At 34.7% G+C, this 10,586-nt stretch overlaps 1 protein-coding gene across 1 annotated transcript; it reads right to left on the reverse strand.

The window, feature by feature from the left end:
• Positions 1–3,758: 3,758 nt before the first annotated feature.
• Positions 3,759–9,421, reverse strand: LOC120349036 (hepatocyte growth factor-regulated tyrosine kinase substrate-like; the record flags this gene model as incomplete). The annotated part of the gene is made up of 3 exons (XM_039418981.1): positions 3,759–3,854; positions 4,606–4,684; positions 9,290–9,421. Coding segments are annotated over 3 exons (307 nt in total), but the record flags the coding sequence as incomplete, so codon positions are not given.
• Between the last annotated feature and the right edge of the window lie 1,165 nt (positions 9,422–10,586).

Consider the following 10,586-nt stretch of genomic DNA (forward strand, 5'->3'; position numbering starts at 1 on the left):
ATGAGAAGCATATATAAAGAATTTTTAGATTTCAAAGACAATATCATCATAGCTTAAAACAAACATTTTATGAGCTAATAGACATTTGAAACTTGCTACAAGACATTTTCAAAATTGAATGAAAAAGACTAAGAAATTGTCAAAAAACACAGATTTATTGATACTTAGAAAGACCGTTTCGGTATTACACCATTGTCATCTCTGATAAACAGTTCTGTTTATCAGAGATTGACAATGGTGTAATAACCGAAACAGTTTCTGTTTATCAGAGATTGACAATGGTGTAATAACCGAAACAGTTTAATAAACTGTTTATCAGAGATTGACAATGGTGTAATAACCGAAACAGTTTAATAAACTGTTTATCAGAGATTGACAATGGTGTAATAACCGAAACAGTTTCTGTTTATCAGAGATTGACATGGTGTAATAACCGAAACATTTCTGTTTATCAGAGATTGACAATGTGTAATACCGAAACCGGTCTTTCTAAGTATCAATAAATCTGTGGTTTTGACAATTTCTTATCTTTTTCATTCATATGAATAATTACCACAATATCAGCTTCTCAACTACAACAAAAGATTTTCAATAATTCTGATTACGCTTAAATTGTTCAAAAGCTATCTGAGTAATAGAACCCAGTCCCTAACCATAAATATCAATCTAGTGTAACTAACTTAACTTCTTATGGTCTTCCTCAAGGTACTGTACTTTCTCTCCCATCCTTTCATACTCTATGTAAATGACTTTTTAATTTAAGACTTCTAAACTCAACTGTGATATCCTTTGCAGATGATACTGCAGCTATTTTTCACGGAAATTCATGGAATGAAGTTCATACTATAGCTGAAAATAATATGCTTTTAATTAAGAAGTGGTTAGATAAGAATACCTTAAGTTTAAATATGAAAAAACTAATTACATTACTTTCTCTGCAAATAGAGTAGGGCAGCCTAACGAGAATCAAGATTTGAGACTCCATTCTCAGTGCAATTTAAACTTGGGTAATTGTGATTGTCCCACCATTAAAAAAGTCAATAATACTAAGTATTTGGGAATTATAATTGATGAAAACCTTAAATGGGATGTTCATATTAAATACATATGTAGAAAAATTAGATATTTATCTTTAAATTTTACCAAGTTAACAGAATTCTTAATAAGAACCACCTGAAAATGATGTATCATGCTCTAGTCAAGTCAATTCTGCAGTATGGCATAGTTGTTTGGGGAGGCTGTTTCAACTGTCATATTGCTGAATTATTTGTAGCACAAAAACTGATAATTAAAACTATATTAAGCAAACCCAGGCTATCCAACGGATATGGTTTTTAGTGATTTTGAGGTCATGACTATACGTCAATTATACATAAAAACCGTAATTGAGTACTTAATAAAATATAGATCCGATTTTCCTCTCACAATAACTCTACTCTTAATTATTATAATCTAAGGGCCACTGCTAACAAATATGTAACCTATAACACTAATATTGAATGTATAAGGAGGCAATTAATTTACATAGGTACTAAAATAATAACCTCATTCCAAATCACTTTCTCATGGACAATAAGATCAGCGGAAAAATTAAACTGGATATAAAAAACTGGACATACAGTAATTCTTCTTCCATTTAGATATATGACTCGAGATTTCTGCTCCAGCATTTTTTTTTTTCATTAGTTTTTTTCATTTTCAGTGGACTCGCTTACCTTTATTTTAGTACCTATTCCTCTGTTTTCTTCCTTCCCCCCATTTCTCCCTTCCTTTTTTCCTCATTACTTCTCTTCTCTTCTTTGCCTGCCTATTACATGGGAAACCATAGTTGGCTAGGTATCTTCCTCTCTTTTTTCTCTTCTCCAACACACCAACACTAAGCCCATGTTTTTTTTTATATTGTAACATTTTATTGTGTTTTATTTGTTTCGTAAATCTTTGTAATTTTGTTTTGTCTTGTTTTGTGTGTTTTTAATAATAAATAAAATTGAAAAAAAAAAAAAAATTGAAAAAATTATTATCAAGCCGGTAGTTTCAAAACATCAGAATTACAAAGAACGTTTCAGAAAAATATTCAGGTTAAAAACAATATCTGTATTAACATTATTTGGAGATTCATTCATTCATTTATACAATAAGTATACATTATCAAAAATCTGGTGTGGCAAACTCACACAACTTTCCTTGCCGTTATGAAAATTAATCAACTGACGCTAGTGTTCCCGCGCATATCAAATCACTATTCTAAGATCTGAGACAGCTGGTGATAGGACAATAGCGATGCAGACACACGAAGTCTGCTATCTCTTCATAGTGAATGATTTAATAGAATCAACAGTTGCCAACAGTTTGCAATTGAATAATCTTATTTTCTCGCATTTCGAGCTTATTTTGAATGTTAGGTGAAAATGTCACTCAACATAAATTGGTAGAGATTTTCATTCTGAATCTTTTCCACTTAATTTTTTTGTTTAAATTGTATCTGAAGCCTGATAATTGGGAATCTAAAATCAAACTTTGCATAGATGGGGCGCGCTCCTGAAATTTTTACAGATATAGACTTGTCGCAGTTGATATAGCTTATCAATGACTATTTCAGGTATGAATTTGATCAAATCGTTGGAGCCGTTTTCGAGAAAATCGCGAAAAACCCTGTTTTTGACAACTTTTTTGCCATTTTAGCCGCCATCTTGGATTGCATTTGATCGAAATTGTTCGTGTCGGATCCTTATAGTGTAAGGACCTTACGTTCCAAATTTCAAGTCATCCGTTAACTGGGAGATGAGATAGGTGTACACAGACGCACATACACTCATACACACACACCACACCCACACCACACACAACACACCACACATACACACACATACAGACCATACCAAAAACCACTTTTTCGGACTCAGGGGACCTCGAAACGTATAGAAATTCAGAAATTGGGGTACCTTAATTTTTTTCGGAAGCAATACTTCCCTTACCTATGGTAATAGGGCAAGGAAAGGTAAAAAGATAAGAGAGGAAAAATAAGGTGAACTTGTGCTATTCCTCTCCCAATTTGAAATGTTTTTAGATGTTTTGTAGCCAGTTTCAAATGTTTATTAGTTCATAAGAATTTGTTAATTATTCATTCATACATTGATACATAGGTTACAATATAATTCTCAACTATGAATGATTGGGGAAGGAACAACAGGCAAAAAATTTTATAGTTTTTTCAAAGTTTGGAATTTTCTAATTAATTGTGATTGATTTAATTCAATTTTGAAGTATTTTCTATTTGAAAATAATTTTTGTGTGTTTTGAATTGTAAATTGAGTGTGTAATAGGAGAATGAGTGACACATATCCTAACTACATTTGGACTGTTGTATAAATTAGAATTGGAACCGTTTTGGGCGTAAGCCTGTGGTACTCTTCTGAAAGTTGTGTAATTCTGAATGATTGAATAAATAAAGCCCAAAACTGTTCCCTTCCCAAATTTATATAGAAATTGTCCAAAAATAGGTTATGTTTACACTTCATGATTTTTGTCCAATTTTGAGTCCAAAATATTTAGGCTATAAACTAGAAATTTAGAATTAAGAAAAGTTGAAAACCAAATTAAATTATGTTTCATTATAGTGATCAGAATTACTGGTCACCCATGAATTCAGCACACGTTGAAATACGGTATATATCTATAGATGCTTATAAAAAATCGGTAAAAGAAAATACAATTTCTGTAGATTATAATATGTATCTAGAGACAAGACATGACAATACCTGCTTATGTTCAGCCTCAGACTGAGATAGAGCTATAGCCAATTGTAGTTCCTCTTCTTCTTGCAGTTCTTCGTCTGATTTGCGAGGGGGTGGAGCCTGAAAAAAACATAAAGTTAGGAGCATAAAAATTGAGCACTGATATTGAAGCAAAATACTAGAATGGTCAGTTTTCGAAAAAAATATACATATAGTTTTACTATGTTTTTAATTTTGACAGATCAATAATGATTATGGTAACTTAAAGATTAACAATCACAATTTTGTCAATGCACGCATAACTTTATTTTCAGCTTGAATTTACTCTAGTGGGGAGAAAATAATTGTGTTCTTTTACACATAACGTAGCTATTTCTATATAGATCATTGTAATTCATTAGAAAAGTATAACCATGGAGAAAATATAGCATTAAGATGATATTCGATGGTATAGGTCGTTTATGTTCCAAATTCCAAGCCGATCTTTTATCTCGAACAACTACTGTCGTCTACTGCCAGTTACTACTGTTTTGTTGAGGTGAGAGTGTAAAAACGGCACAGTATGAGAGACTACCAGCGTCACATAGCTTCACCAAAAAGAACTAAAGCTGCGTTTATACCAAAGTTATCAACAAAATGTTAATTAGATTGGATATAACTTATCATACACATGATGATCATATGTGTTTGTCAAGTTTCGTTCAATCTAATAGAATCTATATGGATTAAGTTATTAACATTTTGTTAATAACTTAACAAGACTATCGGCTTGAGTTAACATTGAAAATTTGACCATAAACGCCCTATGCCATGGGATATCTTCTTTATACTATCTTGTCTCTATAGTATAACTTGTGAAATCACAACTTACCTGATTTTGTTTTGCCAAAGAACTGTTGAGATATTCAGAAGGCAGGTCTTCACTTTTTGTGGGTGGAGAGGAGGATGTCCTAGAAAAGAAGATTTAATAAATAATTAAACATGAAATTAGTTGAATGGTACCAACTTAATGGATGTATGAATAAACAAAGTCGGTACAAGCACAGAGAAAAGATAGCATGAAGACGCTATCTTTCCTTTATGATACAAGTTCAAATCTTGTTAATCAATATGAATCTAGTCAACTGATTTACTTAAGTATGAACACAGAATAAGAACGAAAGTAAACTGAAAATGCTCGATGTGAAGAAACATAAGAGAACTTAATATAAAATTATTCCATGACGTGAAACAAAAATTTAGATTAAAGAACGGAGTTTAAGATCAATTACTTTTTCTTGTTGTTCATCTTAATGATGAAGGATAAGAACACCTACAGCATCAATAAATTGGATTCCAAAATATAAGAAAATAAATATTTTAAAAACACACCAGGGACCTATTTATTTATTCAATAGAACAACAATAAAATAGTCAGAAAAGAAAAACTAGATTGCATGAGAAAAAACAACTAATAACATTAGTGGTCAGCTGTTTATTCTAATAAGAAATAAAGACGAACTAAAATATTAGCTTGTGTTCTATCATGCAACAGAGTCCTGTAAAGGTAGGCGCACACAGATCGTCATCGGACGGACGGCACGCATCGGACGATTATATTTGATGCTTTGTTTTCAATTGGAGTGCGCATACCCATCCGCATCTTTTAGGTATGCGCACTCCAATTGAAAACAAAGCATCAAATATAATCGTCCGATCCGTCCGATGCGTGCCGTCCGTTTGATGACGATCTGTGTGCGTCTACCTTAATAGTCAACCGCATGAAGATAGTCCAATTGAAATTGGAACGGCTAAGTACCCCCTCACTCATAGACGTTAGGTTGATCACTCATAGGTGTATGATTCAAAGTGGTGGGGGGAACGCCAGCATGACATCACGTGTAGTAAAAATGTGATAGAGTAACCACACTGAGCATACAGTTTATTCACTTTATCTTCAAATATATCGTCGTTTAATCTCCTCAAGATTGACCTAGAACTTTGGAATTCTCCATACTTATAGCGAATGAATCACCGATTCTAATGATGTTGTTATATATTTCAAGTTCAATCAACTTTTATGAATAAAATGAAGTTGAAAGTTCCTCTACAATATAAAAACGTGACACGAAAAAGTTAATAAGCTGGAAAAGCGTTAGTAGACAACGTTATACTATTATAATTTCAGATTAACCCTTAAAAAATCTTGATAAACCAATGCATCGCAATAAACCGATAAACCGATCCCGATGAATCCGATGAATTTCATTCATTGTAAATGCACTGAACGAACACATGCTGGTATCGAGCACATATTCTACAAGAATCAAAATATAGCATCCCCGAAATTCACAAGCTGATGTATAGCCAAACTACAAAATATAAACACGACCTAGAAGATGAAGAAACCTTAAGGGTTTAGAAGAGAAGGATAGGAAGTGGGGTTTTTGCTTTTATATGGCAAAATGCTTGTATTATTCAAATGTTTTGATAATTATTGTAAAGCAGAAACAGAAAGCTTGCATGTCAGAAAATGTTTGTGTTATATAATTTGACTATACGACACCATAGGATTTCAAGAATGCGATATTCTGCCTACTCTGTACTACAGCCTACGTCACGGCTGCAGTTCCCCCACTCAATTGCATTTCAACGAAAATACTATAGATGAGTGACCAACCTTCTGTCTACTAACTTTGATGTAAACCTATACTATAATAAAGGAAAGAAATGGCTTATACAAAAGTACAGGATAGGAATGACGCATCATCACGTCTCAACTACTCTATACCTAACTCTATACCCTCCAGCTAAGAGTAATCTTTTTGCTGATGATCTTTGTGTGTTTCTGAGCACGCCAACAGAGGCTTCCCTGAATGCTGCTGCACAAGAGGTGACTCAGTCAATTGAGAGGTGGTGCAACTCAAACTTGCTGTGCGTGAACTCCAACAAGGTTCAAGATTTGAGATTCACTTATAATAGGAGAGCTGCTGGTGAGATGCGGAAAAGGAAGCCAAATTTCTGGGATTCACTCTGGACAACTGTTTGAGTTGGTCCAGGCACATTGATAAAACCGCTGGAAAGCTTAATAGAGGAATATTTATATTAAGAAAGTTAAGGACTTGTGTCAGTGTTGATGTTCTAAAGGTAGTTTACTTTGCTCGCATTCAGTCACACCTGTCTTGGTGCTGTACTGTGGGGGTCAAAGGCATATAGCTCAAACTATTTCGTATTCAAAGAAAGGCAATCAGGCTTATTTGTGGTCTGCCAAACGTGCTCAATGCAAGAGAGCTTCAAAGAATTAGAAATACTGACATTTCCCTCTATTTTTGTTCTTCAGTGTCTGACCTATGTGAGGGAGAATTTGAATGGTTTTGTTGAGCAGGGAGTATCCCAGAGCATCAAACTAGAGGCAGGAATAATTTGTCACCAGCCGCTACGAGTATTCTAGCACGCAAAAAACATTTCTATTCATTGTGTGAAGCTTTTTAATATGCTCTCTGAACAATTTAGAGGTTTGCCAAATCTAGTTTTCAAGCAGAGGCTGAAGATATTCCTAATCAGTAACCCACATTTCACTTTCCAGGAGTTCTTGACTGGCAGGACTTTGTAAAATTATTATATTATGTTGAGGTACCTACATAAGTAAATACTGTATCCTACTGCTACTTTTCATTTCTGTTTGTTCGTTTTATTTGTGTGACTGCATTATATTTCAAGACCAGAATATCTTATTTGAATATATATATATAATATATATATATATATATAATATATATATATAATATCTTTCTTTGTTTGGACATGATATTGTAGTTCTTTTAGAATAGTATATTTCCAATTATTGTATTGTATGTGTGACATTTGCTGTACATTGTGACGGAGGTAATGCTTCTGAAGACCTCAGAAGCGGTTACATTAAAACTATCTATCTATTCTAAATCTGCATCCTTTACCCATAATATGGGATCGTTGGCGTCAAAAACATATAATACACAGAACAAACATACATAAGGCATGTCCAGCAAGACAGCATTTCCGAAAAATCATCTCTCATATATTCGCCAACACTAGTACGCCTTGCTTTTCAAGTGCTTGATACAACTCTCTCGAACGCTCTTAAATCCATCTGTTTCACTCCTGTAGGCAGCCTATTGAAGTATCGCAATGCCGAACTCCTGAAGCACACCTGTGATCTCTGAAGGCGTACTCTGGGAATATCAATCAGCTCTCGATGTCTGGTGTTATGTTGATGCACATCAGTCCGAGTCAACATGTACTGCTGGTTCTTCTTGACACACATCAGACAGAGAAGTAGGAAGTGGCAGATCACTGTTAGAATGTCCAAGTCTAACAAAAAGGGTCTTGCAGTGTGCGCGATAATCGCTTGCGGTGATGATTCGGGCAGCCCGTTTTTGCAGCTTCAGTATGTCCACAACCTTTGCTGAATGACCCCACATGAGTAGGCCATAGGAAACGTGACAGTGGAAGAGCGCGTGATACACCATGACTGAATAGGCCTCAGTCACATGACCCCTCAGCTTCAGCAGCAGAAAACAAATTCTGGTTACTGATTAACTTTAAATGTTGCATATAGATTCTCAATTTACCGAGGATGGTTATTGGTCTATTTTCAATTCTTCAAGATTCCATTACGAGAAGTTTTCAAAATTAAAATCAAAATCAAAATAATTTATTCTCAAAAACAAATTTACAGTATAAATACACACTTTCACAAAGCTTGTCTAACCTAATCCTTATATGACAATTTACAAGACACATTGAGAAGAAAAAATCCTGCAAAGGTTTAACCTGAGCGCAGGAATGAGTCGCTATAAAATAACATAATAACAATATCGAGGGAAACAGGATGTTGAAAAACTACTCTATAAAATGAACGATTAATATTATATACAGACAGTTAAAGTTAATTTCAATAATTCGTGAAAATAGAAATGTACAAAATATAAAATACAAATATTGAACAGCAGCAAAACTCATGATTATAAAATGATGATAATCATAGCATATAATTTATGTAAACAGTATCCACTATGCTTAGCATATTGAAATTTATATACAATATAAAAAGTAATGGAAAATCACGTAGTTCAATTCATGAATCAGTTCAAAAACATTGAAAATAAGAGGGAAAGGTATTCACTACAAAAACTACATTATTCAATAGTTAGAAAAAAGTTTGATATTTGTTATTTCTAAAGGTTATTATAACTTTGGAAGGAGAAAATCTTTGATCAATACAGAAAGTATAGGATCTATAGTAAATGAATTTTACTTGTATCAAAATAGTTTTTCATTGAGCTTGAATGCTACAATACATTTATCCAATTCATGCCTAGTTCTACTGTTTAATCTGAAATTGACAAAATCAAAAGGTTTTCAGTTTGTCAAGTTTTTAATTGGACCCTTGGGGAGCACGGGCAACCTGCTAGTCTATAATAAGTTGTAGCCTAATACTAATCTGTTCCAATTCCCTTGGGACTATTTTCATGCGGTTGACTACAAACAGCCAGCTTTTCTTACTTCACTTTTACTTATTTGCCGTGTGTACTTACTTGGTAGATTTGGTACTGTTATTGGCGAGACAGGTATCGCACACTCGGACCCCTTTTCTATTCCGAATTCGGCAAAGTGCACTGCTTGGAAGAAACTGTCCACAGAACACCTGGCCACCGCCTGCAATGATGCTGCAAACAAAACATAATTTTAAATTTCAAATAGTATAGCCCAATTGATTTTGGAAGTTGAATTTAGTTTTGTTCGGTCGCCAGACTTGGATTATAGGCCTATATTGAGGCAACCATAAATCAACTAGAGTATTTCAACTTTTGGTGCTAGATATCTTAGTCGAATTAAAATCAAAAACCTTCATCTAAATTATTGGAATATTAACAGAATTTCCCTCGCGTTCGTGAAAAGTGACTTGACCTTATGTTTATTTTCACACTCCTGGTTGTCTGCAGACAATCGTAAGGGTGCGGCTGCTCACATAGTGAGTTGGTACAGGTAAACAGTCGCGATCGAGATAGAGGTACCTCAACGTAACACGTAAATAGTGGCCGTAGTCGAGTGGATCAGATGCTGGCTTTGTGATTCAGGGGCCCGGGTTCAAATCCCGGCCCGGGCAAGATATTTATCTCGGGCCACTCTCGTGTTTCGGATGGACACGTTAAGCCGTCGGTCCCGGCTGCCTAAAAAGCAGTCGTTAGGTCATGTCAGAGGCCCTGAATTGATCAGTTGCGACCTGAAAACTCTGACACCAGACTGAGCCAGCCAGGTCACTCGATATTATTATTATTATTATTATTATTATTATTATTATTATATTATAACGTAACACACATATATTTTGTGCTGTCAGCGACCACACGCTGAGGAGTCGAGATATACCGCGCGGTAATTGAAATGGACATAACCTATGTATAATATTGACAATTTGCACTAATTTGGAAATTGAAAAAGTTTTAGGCAATAGCCTGTTTTTTATTTTTCCGATCCTTTTATTGTTTGTGCTAGCCTAATATAATCCTTTCTTCTCGACCTTCTCACTAACTCAACATGTATTTGTTGTGTTAGTGAGGAGGTGTAGATAAAGGTTAACCGCGCGGTTTATCTGTGTTACATTGTTGCACTCTATTTCGACCTCAACCTCTTATATCCCTCTACCTCCTTACTATTCGAACACTCTAAGTCTAGCTACAAACACATCAATTTTTGCACGTAAAGCTGCGTACACATATTCGTGCTTCCAACCCGCACCGAGCACGCTCCTCCCTCGTACCGCCCTCGTACCACCATCGAACACAGTCGCACCGCCCACGCACCCATCATGAACGTTACGGAAGATGTTAG

This window comes from Nilaparvata lugens, unplaced genomic scaffold (assembly GCF_014356525.2).
Source record: "Nilaparvata lugens isolate BPH unplaced genomic scaffold, ASM1435652v1 scaffold7969, whole genome shotgun sequence".
NCBI lineage: Eukaryota > Metazoa > Arthropoda > Insecta > Hemiptera > Delphacidae > Nilaparvata > Nilaparvata lugens.